Source organism: Botrytis byssoidea (genome assembly GCF_014898295.1).
Source record: "Botrytis byssoidea strain MUCL 94 chromosome Unknown BBYS_041, whole genome shotgun sequence".
Lineage (NCBI taxonomy): Eukaryota > Fungi > Ascomycota > Leotiomycetes > Helotiales > Sclerotiniaceae > Botrytis > Botrytis byssoidea.
In genome coordinates, this window is record NW_024065882.1 from 2266 (window position 1) to 20792 (window position 18527).

General features: G+C 42.4%; 5 protein-coding genes across 5 annotated transcripts; 2 read left to right on the forward strand and 3 right to left on the reverse strand.

Moving 5' to 3' along the window:
- Positions 1 to 216: 216 nt before the first annotated feature.
- On the forward strand, positions 217 to 5150 carry EAE97_011733 (uncharacterized protein). Its single transcript, XM_038882248.1, has 7 exons — positions 217 to 966; positions 1022 to 1754; positions 1808 to 3230; positions 3362 to 4356; positions 4403 to 4651; positions 4702 to 4777; positions 4829 to 5150. The coding sequence occupies exons 1-7, from the start codon at positions 234 to 236 to the stop codon at positions 5039 to 5041; spliced, it is 4422 nt and encodes a 1473-aa protein (XP_038726858.1). The 5' UTR covers positions 217 to 233; the 3' UTR covers positions 5042 to 5150.
- A 1525-nt stretch (positions 5151 to 6675) lies between these two features.
- EAE97_011734 (uncharacterized protein) lies at positions 6676 to 7611 on the reverse strand (the record flags this gene model as incomplete). Its single annotated transcript, XM_038882249.1, has 1 exon — positions 6676 to 7611. One exon carries the CDS (start codon positions 7609 to 7611, stop codon positions 6676 to 6678), a length of 936 nt encoding a protein of 311 aa, XP_038726859.1.
- Positions 7612 to 10093: 2482 nt separating this feature from the next.
- Positions 10094 to 10699, reverse strand: EAE97_011735 (uncharacterized protein; the record flags this gene model as incomplete). The annotated part of the gene is made up of 1 exon (XM_038882250.1): positions 10094 to 10699. The coding sequence occupies one exon, from the start codon at positions 10697 to 10699 to the stop codon at positions 10094 to 10096; it is 606 nt and encodes a 201-aa protein (XP_038726860.1).
- Positions 10700 to 11666: 967 nt separating this feature from the next.
- EAE97_011736 (uncharacterized protein) lies at positions 11667 to 13458 on the reverse strand. Its single transcript, XM_038882251.1, has 2 exons — positions 12858 to 13458; positions 11667 to 12679 (listed from the first exon to the last, which is right to left on the reverse strand). The coding sequence occupies exons 1-2, from the start codon at positions 13203 to 13205 to the stop codon at positions 11786 to 11788; spliced, it is 1242 nt and encodes a 413-aa protein (XP_038726861.1). The 5' UTR covers positions 13206 to 13458; the 3' UTR covers positions 11667 to 11785.
- Positions 13459 to 16623: 3165 nt separating this feature from the next.
- On the forward strand, positions 16624 to 17802 carry EAE97_011737 (uncharacterized protein; the record flags this gene model as incomplete). Its single annotated transcript, XM_038882252.1, has 2 exons — positions 16624 to 16742; positions 16830 to 17802. 2 exons carry the CDS (start codon positions 16624 to 16626, stop codon positions 17800 to 17802), a joined length of 1092 nt encoding a protein of 363 aa, XP_038726862.1.
- Between the last annotated feature and the right edge of the window lie 725 nt (positions 17803 to 18527).

An 18527-nucleotide genomic window follows, 5' to 3' on the forward strand; every position in this document is an offset into this window, starting at 1 on the left:
TGGATTAATGTTATCGCGGCCTCCGAGAAAAAAAAGTTGGAGAGAAATGACGACCCTAGCGATTCCACCGTACAGAGTAACAGAATACAGTAAAGAAATACTGACCCCCACTATAAATCGGCCCCGCGTTTGGCATTAATATTTGGCGTTACGAGGCTGCATTGTTTTAGGTACTTTGACATTTACGTCGATCCAACAAATTTAATCACCAATTCTCGAGACAAATCTAGAAGATGGCTGGTGGCAAGAAAAAGAAGAAGCCAGCTACAAATCCTGCCAGAGGTTTTGCTACCACCTCGATTGCTTCGAAACCCAAAAATGAAGCTATCGAAGCTATTAAGGAAAAGGATGTAGCGGATGACGCTATCGATACAACTGAGAGTCAACAATTGGGGGAAAAGGCTGGTGAAGTCGCAGGAAATGGATCTTCAAATCAGGATTCTAATTTGACTCCCGAAGAGTTCGAAAAGCAACTCGAGAATTCTGAACTTCAAATACTCGTCGAGAAACATTCGCAGAAGTCGAAGAGAGATGCGCTTCGTCAAAAGACCCGATTAGAAACCGATCGCAGAGTTCTACGAGGCCAATCAGAAACTCTTAACACGAGGAAATGGCTACCTCCTGAGCTTATGGAAGAGATCTTGGATCTAATCAAAATGGAAGGGCGATTTTCCGGTCCAGCAACAGATACAACCTCGTTAAAGCAGGTATCAGAGGAGGAGCTCGCAATTCGACTTTGGACTTTACAGCAAGCTCTCGTCGGGGCTGGGTTTGTAACAGATAAAGTATTATTGGCTCTCCAGCATGTTTTGGATATTTCGGATAAGATTGGCAGTAGCAATAAGGATTCAATTTGGGGTATGGAAGAATCGCTGGAGTGGCTTTCCCGTGAATGTTCGAGGGAAGAATTGCCTGACTATCAGAATGCACACCGCAGATTGGCGTCTTCGCAAAAGTCTCAGAATGGTATGTACATCTGTAATGCTTTTTAGTTTACTAAAATTAATAAATTGTCTTCTAGGTACACCGTTTGACAGCCCTATGGCCTCGGGAACGACCACACCAAGAATCGAATCAGATATGAGGCATTTTGCATCAATTCAAAACGGAGGGAATACCCCCCGAAATGGAAAGAAGCAAGAAAGCAAGAAGATAACCATAGTAGATTATGACAGCGATATTGACCCGGAAGATCTCCTCCCAGTATATCTGAAAACTAAAGAAAAAATGTTCATACTCCAAAACTCGAAGTCTACCACTGATACACGTTCAAATGGCAAAAAGGGTGCTCCGAAATCACAAAACAATGGAAGTCCCGTTGATGTAGAGTCAGCGAGGTTAGCAAGAAAGCTCAAGAAAATAGAGGATGATGTCTTGTTTGACAGATATCCTGCAGAATTACAGTGGAACGAACAAAGAATAAAGCTAGAGAGAGATGCAGCTACCTTGCGCGCTTCTGAATTGGCTGCAGATAAGGAAGCACAAGAGTCTGAAATTTCAGTGGATTCTGATGACGAAATTAGCAGAGAAGCAGCTGCGATTGGCAAAGCCATGCTCGAGGAAACTGGTAGTGACGACGATGCCGCGCTGGCTGACCTTTTTGCCAGCTTGCCTGTTAACGAAGTAGATCCGTTGACTGGTAAAAGCAGTACGGTGATTAATGGCAAGGATGGGACGAAGGTTACTGTTCGAGACTTTGGAAAGTGGTCGGGCGTCAGCCCAACTAGAGTGCTTGAAGAAGCCTGTCGAGCAAGGTAAGGGGCACAAAGATTACTAGGAATGAACCACGCTTACCAAATGATAATAGGGACTCTTCAGTGAGACTAGCTTACACTCTCATTTCTGATACCAGTTACTCTAATCGTCACAACCTCCGAATCACCTGGTCAAAATCACAAGATCCACTTGCAACTACACCCCTCCCGCAGGTCGAATATGCCTCAAGTCCGAAATTACAAAGTTTTACTATGGTCTCTGTATCCACCCCCGACTCCCGCCAATCTGAAGCGTATATTGCTACGACTGCATTATTTCTTATTTTTGGGTCGTCAGCAAAAGAAGATAAGGTTTCTCTCCGTTTACCAGCGGCATGGCGTGATCTTTGGACCGAATTTGCCGAGATTAAGAAGGAAAAGTCGGATGAAGAAGATCGAAATGCTATCAAGACATTCCGTGATTTGGTTCGCGCAAAACGAGATCAAGAATTAGAAGATGGTGTTTTGATACATGGCGCTTTCCGAAATCGAGGAGCGGTCAGGACGCCTGGTAACGAGGAAGCTTCCATGGACAAAGGTCCCAAGGCAGGATTCGCTCCCGAGGCATATCAGAGAATATGGGCTGAAAAATCCTCGTCGCATAGTTATCAACATATGCTTCAGTCACGAATGCAGCTGCCTATGTGGTCATTCAAAGATGAGGTACTCGGTGCTATAGATCGCTCACAAGTAGTTATTGTTTGTGGTGAGACTGGGTGTGGAAAGAGTACACAAGTCCCAGCATTTATTCTGGAGCACCAATTGTCCAGAGGAAAGCCTTGCAAAATTTATTGTACGGAACCTCGACGTATTTCTGCAATCTCTCTTGCTCGCCGTGTGAGTGAAGAGCTGGGCGAACGCAAGAGCGATCTTGGCACTCCTCGCTCACTGGTAGGCTATGCCATCAGACTCGAGTCCAATACATCAAAAGAGACTCGACTTATCTATGCTACTACCGGAATTGTGATGCGAATGCTCGAGGGGTCAAATGACCTTAGAGATATTACACACATTGTCCTTGATGAGGTTCATGAGCGCACAATAGACAGTGATTTCTTACTTATCGTCCTTCGAAAATTATTGGTGCGAAGACCGGATCTGAAAGTTGTTCTAATGTCTGCAACAGTCGATGCCGATCGCTTTTCCAAATATCTAGATGGCGCTCCCGTCTTGAACGTTCCAGGCCGCACATTCCCCGTTCAGGTCAAATATCTAGAAGACGCTGTTGAGCTTACAGGGTTTTCTCTAGATAATGGTCTGCAAGAAAAGTATACTGACCTTGATGACGATGTCGAGCTCGCAGATGACGTCTCTAGCGAGACAACGAAGAGTGAAAGTACGAAAGCTTTACGAGGTTATAGCAACAAAACTCGAAACACTATTGCACAATTCGATGAGTATCGGATAGAATTTGATCTGGTAACTCAATTAATCGCAAAGATCGCTGCTGATGACCGGTTGGCGCAATATAGTAAAGTAAGTTCCGTCCAAACCAATGCTCTGATCTGTATCTCTTGATGTGAACCAGATATTCTGGTATTGCACCAAAGATCACATGTAGCCCCAGAATTTTGAGTAACACTTTTATCCATGCTAATTACTTCAAGGCCATCCTTGTATTTCTCCCAGGTATTGCTGAGATTCGAACCTTAAATGATATGCTTTGTGGACACCCGGCATTCTCGTCAGACTGGTATATATATCCGTTACATTCCACCATCGCAAGTGAAGATCAAGAAGCTGCCTTCCTTGTGCCACCACCTGGAATCAGAAAGATCGTTTTGGCCACCAACATTGCTGAAACTGGTATTACTATTCCAGATGTCACTTGTGTAATTGATACAGGAAAGCATCGCGAGATGAGATTCGATGAGAGAAGACAGCTCTCTCGTCTATTGGAAACCTTCATCAGCAAGGCAAATGCCAAACAAAGAAGAGGTAGAGCTGGAAGAGTACAAGAGGGACTTTGCTTTCATCTTTTCACTAAATATAGACACGATGAAATCTTGGCCGATCAGCAAACCCCAGAATTCCTCCGTTTATCTCTTCAAGATCTTGCCATTCGAGTCAAGATTTGTAAGTTAGGTGGTATCGAGGAGACATTGAGTGAAGCATTGGATCCTCCGTCTGCTAAGAATATCAGACGCGCCATTGACGCACTTGTAGATGTTAGAGCCTTGACAGCAGGTGAAGATTTAACGCCGCTGGGTCTCCAGTTAGCGAGGTTACCACTCGACGTTTTCTTGGGAAAACTTATGCTCCTTGGTAGCGTTTTCAAATGTCTCGACGCAGCAGTAACAATCGCTGCAATCCTATCTTCAAAATCGCCATTCTCTGCACCTTTTGGACAACGACAACAAGCGGATACTGTCAGACTTGCCTTCAGAAAAGGGGATTCTGATCTTTTGACAGTTTATAACGCCTACCTAGCTTGGAAGAAAGTTTGCATGGCAAATGGCTCCGAGTATCAATTCTGTCGCAAAAATTTCCTCAGCCAGCAAAGTTTATCGAATATTGAGGACTTAAAAGGACAATTGGTGGTTTGTCTTGTGGATTCTGGGTTTCTCCCTCTTACAGAGGCGGAGAGAACTGCTCTGAATAGGTATGTTAACTGTATTTGTTTTCTCAACGTGGCCTAATTAATGTAGAACACGTTACTCGAGCCGACGTCGACAATTTTTCGAAATACCCTTTAGAATCAATGCAAACAGTGATAATGATATCATTGTCTCTTCAGTCATTGGTTGGAGCTTCTATCCAAAGCTTCTTGTCCGGGATGGTAAGGGATTCCGCAACTGCGCCAATAATCAATCCATTAGTCTTCATCCTACATCTGTAAATAAGGGTCATCATGAGCTCAAATGGCTCTCGTATTATCATATTATGCAGGCAAAGCAGTAAGTTCTCTCTTCTCGTGTTACTTAGTTCTATCACTAAACCCAAGCAGATTTTATAATGCCCATGAAACTACAGCCGTAGAAGAATTCTCGATTGCTTTACTCTGCGGAGATGTCCGCTGTGACGTAAGTTCTATCTAAATATACCGTTAAAATTGCCCACTAATTTTGATATAGATGTACGCCGGTGTCTTCATATTAGATGGCAATAGGGCTCGGTTTGCTGTGTCGGATTGGAAAACGATGCTTGCTATTAAAACAATGCGAGCTCGACTTCGCGATATACTTACCAAATCTTTCAAAACGCCTGGAAAGGCCCTCACAGCACAACAACAAAAGTGGTTGGATCTCTGGCAGAAGATCTTCTCACAGGAATTTAAAGATAAATAGAGTAGATTGGGTGAAATTGGGATTATACGAACGGGCCGTTATGTTTTATAAAAGCCACATAGGCTATGCTAGGTACCCAAAAGAAGAGTGTAGTTTTATCAAGATACCATATATTGTACCATGTACCCTTCATCGGGAAATATCCATATCTGGGTGTACTCATAAATTTTTCATATCGATGTGTCTGCGAAGCGACTTCGTTACCTTCATGGTGTTTGTCGTTAAATCTTTCATCCACTCCTTCTCTTACACGTTGCACAAAAATTGGACACACGACAGAGGCAGATCAATAACCATATTTTAATTTTCAAGTGACACTAGAATGCTGAGCAGCTGAGGGGCGACAATGTAGATAAAGTGCCATATACTGATCTTATCACATGTGTCAAATACAAGAATCGAAGAATATAATAAGTCAATGAAGGTGGAGAATACACGGATAGGTAGCATTTGGTATTCATTTACGTTTCGATACTGGATCTCTTTGTAGATGTGGGAAATCTAATGTTTCATCGTCATGGACAACCTTGTCTTAAACTTTCGGGTGATGAGCCATTCAATACCCCTGTTGAGCGGGAGGATCTTTAATATCCACGTTTGACTTGGAAGTTTGTCGGGTTTGATATCAGACGGTAGGGTAGTACGTTGGATATTCAGATGGAGTTGAGGAGTTTGGGAGCTACTATCATCAGATGGTCGTTATTTTATCTTCCAAGTTAATTTGGGGGATTTGTGTCTGACATCAGACGATAGTACCTTCAACATTCAAATTGAATTGGGGCAACGGGCATAGTAGTTAATATTGAACGACTGTGCTTTCAATGCTTGAAGTTGACTTGGTAACTTTTGGGATTCCAAAACTTCAGCTTAGACTGCAAGATTCAATAGCTATCATCAGGGCTTCAGCATATACTCTCTGAAGATACAACTAATGGTGCTCAGTCGGCCCGAACAAGTTTTTGCATACTTGCAAGTTCCCATCTGATATTACAACGTGGATACACTGGATTTTTCTTCTATTTCTATCGAATCTTAGAGTTGTCGTCGTGAATAAGTCTAGCATACTTTTGAATCCTTTTAATGTCATGACACGTGTGACAATTTCAATTCTTGGAAATCTCAAACATCAGTCGAGCCTCTTGATTGCTCTGCCCTTTTGCAAAAATTTGACGACTTTCTTCTGATATACCTAATCAACGTAAGCGCACGTTCTCAAATGAAATAAAAATCTTCAATGAATATAATTGCATGACCTGATTTAGAATATTCTGAACGTTATCTTGTCCCATGCTGACCTGGACTATCAATGATTGTTAAGGTATCGCCTAATATTCAACAACCATGACTACATATTGTCTTATTTTGACTCAACACTTCGAAAGATATAATTGTTCAGCCTGGTCAACAACAATCAAAACGATTAATTGTTCGTCACTCACCTAAATTATCAATGACTGTAATCAAATCACCTGATCTGCAATAATAAGAACATCAAAGTGTCTCAATTTAATAAAAACAATCTACAAAGGGGAACTAGGTCTTTCTCGGCATTTTATCAACTTTTGATAAGTATTAGTCATTTAACGCTTTTTGATTTGTCTAACTTACATCTAATGGCCCATTTCTCTCTCCATTCACTTAACTGCAGCCTTTATCTGCTTCCCACTTAGCCGAGGGCAAGTTTTCTTAACAAACCCACGAATATTAGACCCAATTGGCCCAGAAACCTCTACCTGATTCTCCCCAATTGGTCCTTTGATTGAGGTTAACATACCACCAGCGCTAGACTCTTTAGCCGCATTTAAATCCTTCAATACAGAATACAAAACCCCGATAGTTGGGAAGCTAATCGTGATGACCTCAAGAGGGCCTCCTGAACCTCGGGTAGTAGCCGAGTTAGACTTGCCTAGTTGTGCTGAAGAAGGGCTCAAACTAGTGGATTTACCTCTACCGAGAGTAGTAGGAGTAAAGAGCCTGATATCTAGTTGCTCAGAACTAGAATTTGGTGCAAGCGGCTTGGTAGGAAAGGAGTTTAAAGCATTTGCCATGCTAGTAGCCGGAGGAGAGATAGCGCCAGAGCCTTCAGACTCGTCGAAGGAGAGAGAAACGGCTTGCTTAGCAAGAGTGGCATCTTCAAAGTAGGCGGCAGTGCGTTCTTTATCGTGCTGATCAGTCCATGGGACTCTCGCCATGGAGTAGCTTTGGTGAGCTTCTCGGTTCTCTGTGATGTAAACAGGGATTTTTGATAGTTTCCGAGCCGATTTAGCCTTGCGCTCTCTGGCTCGAGTACCGGATCTCTTCGACATCTTTGCGCCGGAAGTGTTTTCTGGGAGAGATGGTGTTTGTTGATCTTTATATGGCTCTTTAAGTAAAGTGACGCCAGAGCTTTTCTCGTTGCTAGCTTCCGAGATATCATTAGACGCGGTAGCCATAGCGATGGCGGTAACAGTACTGGATGAAATGGTTGTTGAAGCTGAAGCTGTTGTTGCCATGGCATTGTTCATTTCTTGCTCATCCATCAATCTCTCAAGCTCTTCGAGGGACATCAATTCGTCATGTGTGGTAGACATATTGTTCGAGGTACGGTAGCTACTGGCAACTGAATTGATGGCACCGTAGTTCGTGAAGGGTGATGTACGAATGAGAGTCAAAGAGAGGTTTTGCGACGGGATTACAAGATAAATAATGTACTCGCGTACAAAACTAGTGGTAGAGATAAAGAAACGAAATAAATCAAAATCACTTCAGAATCACTCTTGGCTCTATTGTCAATGCATTCCACAACCATCTACTATGTTAATACGGATAAAATGAATTTCTTCATGATACTGATTTAAAAACATAATGGTCACTCCATCTACTTCTAAGTGGTCATCTTTATATACTAGAAGACCCTCCATTCGTCTTCTTGTTACCCAAAGACACTTCTGACGCATCAAGAGCTTTACTCAAATCAAAACGAACGTTTAAAAGTGTACTACAATCTACTCTGAAGGTTCCTCGCCAGAAGCGAAAGTGAAAAAGAGAGGTGATACTGATAAAGATGTATGTTGCATGTCATGAATATTTCTGCAAGAGTGCACATTCTCATTACGCCATTATTCGCATACTCGCGGAAATCGAGTATGACTCATTGCTGTTCTAGATATTTTTATCGATATAATTATCTCAATAAGATACGAGACCATTTCTGAAACCTAGACCTTTCTCACGCACATCCCTCCTCTTATCCATCAACTTCCGTCCTCAATTTCGATGGTGCATATGTTGCGGAACTAGCTCAAGATGATATACGACGAAGCATATACAAAATTACTCTATAACCTGTAAACCACTGCAAGATAATAGTTGCGGGTCGAATTTGGTGCCTGCTTCTACATGCCAAAGTGTTTGAGCGGTCTCTGTAGGGTTCTGGGCTTGTCGACGATCACGACCCTCCATGCCCCTCGAGTCCCGAGACATGCTTCAATTTCCATTGCTTTCTAAGAGATTTATTTCCTTCCGCAAAATTTACCATTATCTATGCTTTCAAATCGTTCTCGTCTTCCTGATCCGTATGTAAATAATCCATTGTCGTGCCTCTTTCGTAGCTATCCGCCAGTTCCTCTGGAGTGCGTTCTATCGTTCCTAGTTTCTGTTTTCGAAAATACTGCGCTTTCTACAATAAAATTTCAAGTATCAGTTTACTTCAGTTCCTGATAAAATAAATCGATCGCTCTACCTTAATGATAAACGATGAACATTACATCTGCCATTCTGTATGGTATCTGCAGCTCTAGTGTCAGAATTTGGCTTTGAGACTCACTGGAATTGAAACACCTCTGGTATAATGATAACATCAAAAAGATAATGTGATCACCGTAATTACAGTGGGATGCTCTTCCTCAGTATGCTTTGTTGACTTTTCGGGTTTCCACAGCAGGTTGATGTTGTTGATGGTTGTTCCCGAAGTTCTGCCGCCCCTTTCACAAAAATGTATTCTCGCTTCGAGGTAAAGCCTAGACGTGCCATCAATATCCTTGTGGGTGACCTCTGCCATAAAACTAAACTATCGTAGATGACATCTCAATCTTTTGTTGTCGCCATTTGTTTGCCTCTGTTCTTTGTTGACTTTTCGTCGTCTTCGTTCACCATTCACTATCGGTTGAAATGGAAGATAAGAGACTGTGATTGTAAGTGAATACTTTGGTGAGTTCTGCAAAAGAACATTCTATCATTAGCAAAGACACGGAAAGTGGTAGGATTTACTGCAAATATCGTGAATGGAATATTGCAACGTGTTAGTTATGATGAGTTGTGGAAGCTGGTGCAAGTTGCAAATGTAATACGCAGGATGTTGCAACTTGGTGGGCACGTCAATTGCTTTGAGAAACATGTTCTTTTTGTGGGCAATTTAAAACCTCTTGCGGTTGAAAGTATATTGTGGGAGATTAGTGTAGAATAAGTAAATTTGTAAGTAAGATCAGAACTCCTTAAAATCCAAACATAGAAGAAATGATAGCCTTTGAAGTGAATATTCGTAATGTCACCAATCACAAGAGTGAAGTATACCTCGGTAGCCTTCTGGAAATTTAGACAAGGCTGAACTCACTGCCACACATTCATATTTCAGCCTACCGGGATCGAAGTTCAGTAGATTGATTCTTCCATAAGCTACTATTTAAGGTAATTACCAGATGCGCAACCCGTAAACTCTGGCATTTGACATTGAAGGAAACAGTTGAGACCACGCTTTTACCCGCTGTCGTTCAAACCATTGGTCGTCGAAGGGGAAATTTCGGGCAAAAATTTCCATTGGTGTGTACCGTTTAGGGAGAGAATTCGTGCTTCCGTTCTGCTTCCCCGAGAAGATTTAAATGCAAAAATTAGTTAAGAGACCTAGTGAATGGACTACTTTGAGAAAGCAATATAGCTGATCGTTCTCGATATATTATAATTGTTCTCTGGATCTCTAGTCCGAGGCTTTCCAGTTGCTTACAATGGCGCAAGAATTTCCATGAGTGTGTGTTGAGTGTTTGTTGAGTGTGTGTCGTTGCAGTCACGACTACCTAATCATGGAAGTTGACTTTGTGGCTGAGCAGTTGTTACCTCGAAGTCGTGTGTTCTAGACCGCATCGTTATTTTGTTGGCACAAGAGGATGAATCTTCGTTGTTAACATCATCTATAGATCGAGGTGTGAAGTACTTTTTGTGAAGACTTGCATTCTCTTCGTTTGACAGAAGATTGAGAAGCTCTGGCTCTGGTGACGTGCCACAATAGGCAGCATAGTTAGTCCATTCATCGAAGTTGACGTCACTCGTTGGATATGGAGGATATTCCAATGGGAAGAAACTAAGTTCTTGAGGCGACTGACTTGGATTATGTGTGGAGCTAATACGTGTTTGTAAGTCTAGGTGTTCTAAATTGCTGCGCGGGGGCTTGGCGCAAGATTGGACAAGCTGTCGTTGGATTATGCGAATGGGGAATTCTAATTCAGGCAAAGAAGATTCGGGAGGGTGATGGGCTGAATTTGAAGCTAACAACGGAGAATTGTCATTAGGTTGACCCGTCGGAAGGCTGCTTTTACCTGCAAAGTCCTCTTTCGGGCCCGAGTTTTCCACGTTTGAGAGTGGATTTGGTGATGTAGGCTCATTTTCAGTCTGAGTAATGTTGTCCATCGTACTGATATTCAATAACAGATATAAGACACAAGAGATCTAAGTGCAACGTTAAAAGCCTCCGCAGATTAATGATGTGGTTTTCCAGAGAGAATTAGTTATTAATCCCTAGTTTTGTCAAACAGGTCATGATACTTGGAAAGGACAAATCTAGACTTGGATCGAACTGAAGTAATTGCTTGAACAAGCCTCTTGTCTTTCAGATCGTAAACTTTTAGTTAGTAGAATTGATAAGAATCAATAAATCCTGCATCTTAAATAGCAGAGGCTGACTAGCAGGATCTAAAATAACACGGCTGCGTCAGAAACGATACTATTCAATGTACAGCAACGCATCCACAGAGATCCTAATCGGAGTTCTTGATGACATAGAAAGGAATCATCATGAATCACATCACAAATGCACAAGCGCCGATGCACGGTTTCCAGGACCAGCCAAACGATTCATTCCGATTTCCATCACGTGTTACGCGCACTTCATCAACTCATCATGATTCACTCCTCTCTCGGCAGCGGTACAACAAAGTCAAACATATTCGGTGGTCAAGCTGTTATATGCCTCGATTCCCACTTCTAAGATTCTTATGCTAATGATTTCTCAGGGTTGGGATTTTATGGATCAACAAGTCCGACCTCTTCAGAGTGTGACTATAAGCAACTGAATTTAATCTGCTCTGCAGGAACAAAATCAACATCAAAACCAACAATGGGACCCACTACCTGGCTTGTACCAGGGAACCAGGACAAATACAAAATACGGTGGTAGCGCGACGAGGACACAAAGTGGTAAGAACAAATTCCCTTCCCAACAAACAGCTTGACCACTGTACAATATACTTTTTTTTGCATTTTGTTTCTGGAAATTTTGATTGCCTTGACAATTGTTCCATGTCATTATTCTCGAACATTGTCGCGGCGCTGGAAGGTATTGGTGGAAAAGAACTAACAACAATTGTGATATGCTGCAGAAAAGATGCGCAACAAACTTTTTAAAGAAGGGCTCAGAACAACATCAATAAAAAATCTGTGAATCATGAATTTACCTAAAGTTTGTTGCTAATGAAATGGTCCCTCACAATGATCATACTATGAACCAGCAGCCATTTCCAGCACTTCGAGCACTTGATCTTTACTAGTCAGAGGTACAGAATTTGTAGGTAACCACCTATCTTTCAAACAATTATCCGCCAGTGCATCCAACTGCTCTCTCTTTACGCCCACATCCTTCAGTGTCCTCGGCATGCCAAGTTCGCGCACGATAGCTCCCACCACATCGCCTGCATCGGAAGTTTCTCTTTTCAATCCGCTTCTCTTGAGTACGTCTTTGACGGTAGCTTCCTCCCACAAAACGTCTAGTACTTTTCTTTGTCCTTCAACAACTTTTTCGTCATTGCCGCCATGCTTTGCATTATATTTCAATACGTGCGGTAACATGATACAGCTCGTCTCGCCATGGCCAACACCAAGCGGTCCTAACTGATGCCCAATTCCGTGGCTCCCGCCCATTGGGATACCTCTGCTAACCCCCTTCATTGCTTCCACTACCCCCCACATTTCCTTTAATCTCGCGTCCTCATTTGTCGGATCTTTCTTAGTGATCAACAAATTTGGTACAAGCAATCTCAATCCATTCGAAAACTCCTCATCGCTTCCCGCGCAAACATTTTCATCGAGCGAGCATAGTCCTTCGACACAATGATCTACGGCTCGAAGACCAGTACTAAGCCAAACATGTTGAGGAGTAGAAATACACAGGGAAGGAGATAGAATGATAAGAGATGCGCCCATCGATGGGTGATTAAAGGCCACCTTCTGATGTGTCGAAGTATTGGTAGCTCCAGCAAATGGTGAGTACTCTCCACCAGAAAGGGATGTTGGAATGTTGATTATAGGGACTTGACATGGCTTTAGATCTGAGGTTTTGGCATCTGCTGAGAGAGAGTAGAGTTCGTCGGGAGTGGATACATTGTTTGCTAATGCCTAATTCCGTGTTAGGAAATTCCGCAAGAAGTTTTACCAAAATTAGGGGGTATAATAGCATAGGATAGTAGGTCTAGTACGTATGAACCCGCAAGCTAGAGGTCTAAGGCTACCCAGAATTTTGGATACTAATATTAAGCTGGGAATTATCCCGATTATATGAACGACTTTAACATACGAACGAGATGAGCTTTGCTCCGTCAGTAAGTGATCCAGCTCCAAGCGTAACAATGATATCTGCTTGTTGCTCCCGCATGTCTTGTACGATTTCCAAGACATCATCCCATGGTGTGTGTGGTTTGATTCCATACCTCACGCCCACCACCAGATCACCAAGGCGTTCCTGAAGAGAGGTAAAATTGGAAGTCTTGCTAATAGAGTTCGATACAATTATGTAGACCTTTGAGGCATGGAATGTATCTTTAATGTGATGGGCACATGCTTCAGGAAAGGGGATGCCGGTTGAAATGTGGGGCTTGGATTTTGGAGGAAATGCCGGAGTGTAGGTCTCGTTAGGGGCTGCCATTAGATCAAGATTCTTATGAACGAGTATTGTAATGAAAAGATTGCTTCTTCGAGGCTAGGATTCAGATGTTTGGATGTGATACAAGATTTTCCTTCATGTAACCGACGTTGGACGTTGACTATGATCGACTGATTATTAATCATGCATAATAACTCACATGTAAACTGCCGCCGAACTGCCGACATTCAGAGAATATCGCAACGTCAACCATCTGAAGATAAGTACACCATGCCATATCCTTCTTAATATTTTGCAGCAATTTGTGTCTATTGGATCTGATAGAATAGCTTGGTCCGTATATTCATTACCGAGTATTGAATGAGAGTCCTATTTTCCGCAAAATGTTTCACGGCTCACCCTTTTTTTCCCGAAGAACAAACTTTTGGTTCTGATAAAGCATACCCATCTAGGCGGGCGGACGAAATACTCGAATTTTGCGCTGAGTGTAGTCAGGATCCTCCGAATTAGAGGCAGACACACATATTTTCTTCGAAAATGGGAGGCTGGTAAGTGTCGATCATGCTCAAAGGGCCATAACGCAATCGGTCTGTCGAAGTTTGATTGGCCATGATCCCAAAATCAGAAAAAGTTTTTGTCGAACCGGATAAAGAGGATTTGGTACCTCCATGTTTTGTTGCATATCTGTACCAGGGTGTGAAGACTGGTTGAAAGTAAAATCCTGCTTTGTTATTTTCTGTTGCGTATCTGTACTGGGGTACAGGGATATAAGAGTGTTCAGATTTCTGGTCTAGGCCCAGTACATGAAAGCAGTACCATGGAGGTTTGTACTTTATTAGTTTGGTCCTGCCAAACTCGGTTATACAAATTTACGAAGTTTCTGGTTCATGAGGTGCTGCTTTGCTATTATTGTAGAACCACCAGTATCTATACCTAAGTAGCTAGCAGCTATCAAGACTTGCATAGTGCCTCTACATTGTAGAAGTAAGTCTGAGCGCAAGAAAGAACCTATTTTCGCTAAGACACCAGGCAAAATGACGTGTCACAACTCGGAGGAGCAACGTACATTCATTCATTCATTGTCGATTTTCGTAAAATCTTCATTCGAATCGTGGCTTCCCAAAGGCCACGAGATAATTCATCGAAGCAGTAATCAACCAAATTGACTAGCTCGGTTTAAACTACGTTCTTCGCACTAGTAACGGCTTGGATGAATTACGCAATCGCCTAGTGAATTTTTGGAACCGCAAAAGTCAAAACGAAATGATTAATAACTTGAAATACTTGCACCAACTACCACCGGATTCAACTCAATACTACGAACGCTGTGATTCTATTACGAGAAAATCTTGGCAGTAGGTATTCGAATTTGAGTTTCTTGTGGGAAATCAGTGAAATTCATTCATATTTGAGATGATTAAGATGCACTCTCCCTAAACTGAGCATGCAAAACAGGATTGCCTCTCTTGGGGAGTGTTGCAAGGCTTACCAATGAGTCACAATGATACTATTATATCTTGTTCATAAAATTACGGCAATGCTCAAATTAAAGACGTTTTGACCCATGCATGTCGTATTGTGAAGGGCGGGGGGTACGTTCCTATCAAAATATTTATTCATACATGGAAAGGACGACCAAACTAAAAGTAGTATGAATGGAAAGAACAGCCAAGCTAGAAGTAGTAGGAAAGGCCAAGCATCGACCTATGACACGCTGACATTTGATCTAACGTTGGTCGACCAATCTGCACTTCTGACATATCACTAAACTGAAACTCAGAACTTTAAAGGTGATCGTCGTCAAGTTTCCTTTCAAGAGAAATTTAAAGCGGTCTTGACATGACGCAAACACATTGCTGATTTTCAATTTGCTAGCTCCTAATTATTAGCAGTACAGTCTTGCTCATTGTCTTTTCACTATTTCCTAAAGATTGATTGTAAATGAGGCTCATCAAACGAATATGGACCTGTGCACTGGCGTTGAATGATGTGTAACCCATGTTTCATGACTCATCGGCCGCAACTAGGCTGCTTGGAATACTTACCGAAGAAATCATATCTGATAGCGCGTATGAAACTTAGAGAGCCTTGAAGGATGCCAATGCAGATTGCCGTTATATGTGGGTAATTTGACAAGGCCGTTCATTTTTGACTAGTTTGTGCCTTCATTATACATGAGGCTCATTTCGGTTACGAGCGTGTGGGAAAGGAGTCCCCGCCATCTCAAACTTATTAACGCAAGGTCTGAAAAGATCGGACAAGCGAGAGTCAGAGTTTGAGGATTCTTCAAGGAGTGATCAGGCAAGCTGCATGACATGGTGCTAGAGCGACTTGATTACTTTTCCAGTGCCATTAAATCAAAAACTTAGATGTAGTTCAAATGTATAGTGAATAAGATGAAAGCATGTTGTTTTGACCATAGAGTAACTTTCGGGACTAGGTAGTCATATTATTAGCTGGTCTCTCAAGCTTCATCTTTTGGCTTCAATTCATCTTAGAGATATACTTTCTTAACTTTTTTTTGGTAAGAATCTTGAGAAGAAACTTACATCCTAAAATTAGCGAGGAAGGATAAGATCAGGAAGCTCCTTCAGCGATAGCTTAGGCTTGCTGCTCAAGATTCCTCTAAGATTTGTTAGAAACTGTTACTAGATACTTACACCTTCCAAAATGAAAATATATCTGGTAGTACCTCTTGGTCTATTCCTTAGGGCAAGCGCTACCGAGAAAAGAAAACGTAGATCTTGATACTAGGACTTTCTAGTCACGTTAAATTAGAAGCTTGACACTCACAACTTGACACTCACAACTCGACACTTACGGTGAAATAGTCTATCATGACGAATATATTCCTGTTCATACGGTCGATTAAGCTCTTTTTAGTACAATCCTTGATGAATTTCAACAAGTCACCAACTTTATACACTACTTCTCATTCGCATATAAATTGTAGACAGCCCCCGTACCTCCCAGAATTCGGATTCCTATCACATATTTCACACAGTACAGATAGCTGGGAACATAAAAAAAATAGACTTACGTCTTATTAATCTATTAAACATCAAATACCTCTCACTCACTACCTTGATACTCGAAGATACTCTTTACATCTAACTTTCAGTTTCAAAGATTTTCATTTGTTTCTATCTAATACCGAGCGAATACTACTATCTAATAACTCGACACTCGAACATATTCGTCCGAGTTATTTAATAGTAATATCTGTAATTAAATTCATTTCCGTAAGTTTCCGTCTCAATCCGAAACTATTCACCATCAAGCCCCTTGAGAATCTCTTGGTGTCGTCATCACCAGTATTCATTGGCATCGAAGCTACGTATTCATTCAACATGTATTTGATCAAGGAGAGAGTTCAAACACGGCACAGCCTTATCTTATAACAGTTAAGTCACATCTATTAACGTGTATTATAGGTATATCTAGCCACATACTCATGGCCATGTCTTCTCCAAGTTCTGTCGCGCAATGCTTGCAAAAGCTTCAGCTGCAGCAACAAGAAGACATCGACGATGTGGATGTGGAGGATACAATTGTATCACCACTTGTGAATGACAGCACGTAAGTTACCTCTCTATGCCTCGCATTTGCAACTCATTCTCCCCTAAATTCCCTCGGCTATGTGCAAAGTTGGCTAATTCAAAACAGCGATGTCGTCGGTGCCTTTAAAAATTGCCCAGTCGATATCATCTTGCAGATCATGAGCGAGCTTGATCTCGTTTCCAAAGTTTGCTTCTCGCTAACTGGTTCCCACTTCCGAAGAGTATTCAGGAAGTATTCCGACATCGACAACTACATTCATGGTAGTTGTCACCCTTTAACTCCCGATACCTGCTATGCAGCTCGGCTGTCCTTACCTCTAAGCCTGCAAGTATCGAAGTGCGGAAACTATATATTGGATTTGGACAAGCGCTGCTTTGACTGTCTGCCACTTGATGATAGTGAAGTGGAATGGTACCCGACTCTCGCGGACTTGTTGTGGAACGAGAGCTTCTTCTGGAGCGGCGGCGCACAATGGTGCGACGGGTGCTACAGAGTTCTGCCACCTACAAGTTGGGATCAGTGTGCAATGGAGAAGGAATTCTGGGGCCATGTTGAGAGCCCCTCGTCGATCAAACTCCTGCCTCATGAATACATCACCGACCTTCTTGCCAGAGCTCTTGTCCAGGGTGTCAAGAAGCGTCGCGAGGATTATTCTTTCATCGGTGATCCTGACAGCTTTATCCCGCAAATAAAGGCCCTTAGCTTCGGCGGCGAACCTTATCAGTCTCGAAGAAACGATATTGATTTGACTATCTGCGCAAAATGCAGAGTCAAGAAGATCGTTACTGATAACGGTCGCAGACAAGAAGCGTGGACCTGGGGATCGAGCGGGTTGGAAGACACTGGAAAGGAGGCCGACGGAGTCAATATGGTTGGACATGGCAAGAACATAGGACGGATTGTGTATGCGGATCATTTGGCGGAGCCTCAATTTGAGGATAGCTGGATGTATTTCGTATTGTGGGAAGACATCCTGAGAGAATCTGGACTTTTCGTAAAAGAGTATGAGAAGGCAGAGTTGCCGTGTTCGAGAAGCAAAGTCTCGAGGACTTCTGAGTTGGCAGAGTTGGATTGGTAATTGCAAAGTGTTTATCAATCAATTCAGTCAAAGGGAGGTCCCGGATACGGTATCTCTACCAGATTTTAATCATTTACAACAAGAAAAGGAAGGATGAAGGAGCCCACAGTCGATACCCATAGCTAGATAGCTCGATGTTCGTTTTAGCATGATGATACCCATACCCAGGTTTTTAGTTATGGTCATTCCGTGCGTTTAACATCCCATCCCGCATCGCTAGATCTAGAGGACCTAGGCGAAACATCGGCTGCTAAAATCTATAGAAGTGGAACGAAAAGTCCTACCTCTATACAATCAGGAGTCTTTGTTCAGGTTCCTGCTACCAGTTCCCACTTCCCATAGATAGAAGTCGCGTCTAATCTTCGGACGGTTTCTCGTCCCGACATTGGTGAGGAGAATGCAACGATATAAAGGGAATCCCAACGCAGAAATACAATCCGTCCACCAGGTTCATGAGCTTTTCGGGACCAACTTCCTTGGCGCTTGGCGGCTGCTTGGCGGTTAATTTGCGAAGTTTCTTTTAACCACACTTGTCGCTAGCGAGTCATGTCTTCCCAATTTCACGATACCCCCAACAATGGTTTCATGTGAATGGATGGATCCACTGCCATACAACGGTGTAAGCGCCAAGCCGACGTCGGAAAAATATTGAAGCTTCTATAGTCGCCAAGCTTCCAATCACCACGTTCCATATGCACATGACGATGTAGCACAGCTCTGGAGAA

Bases quoted from the DNA above. Each gene is read 5' to 3' on its own strand.
- EAE97_011733 (XM_038882248.1), top strand. From the start codon at position 234: ATGGCTGGTGGCAAGAAAAAGAAGAAGCCAGCTACAAATCCTGCCAGA. The intron at 967-1,021 runs GTATGTACATCT...ATTGTCTTCTAG, and splicing joins TTCGCAAAAGTCTCAGAATG to GTACACCGTTTGACAGCCCT. The intron at 4,652-4,701 runs GTAAGTTCTCTC...AAACCCAAGCAG, and splicing joins CATATTATGCAGGCAAAGCA to ATTTTATAATGCCCATGAAA.
- EAE97_011736 (XM_038882251.1), bottom strand. From the start codon at position 13,205: ATGGCAGCCCCTAACGAGACCTACACTCCGGCATTTCCTCCAAAATCC. The intron at 12,680-12,857 runs GTATGTTAAAGT...ACACGGAATTAG, and splicing joins GAGCAAAGCTCATCTCGTTC to GCATTAGCAAACAATGTATC.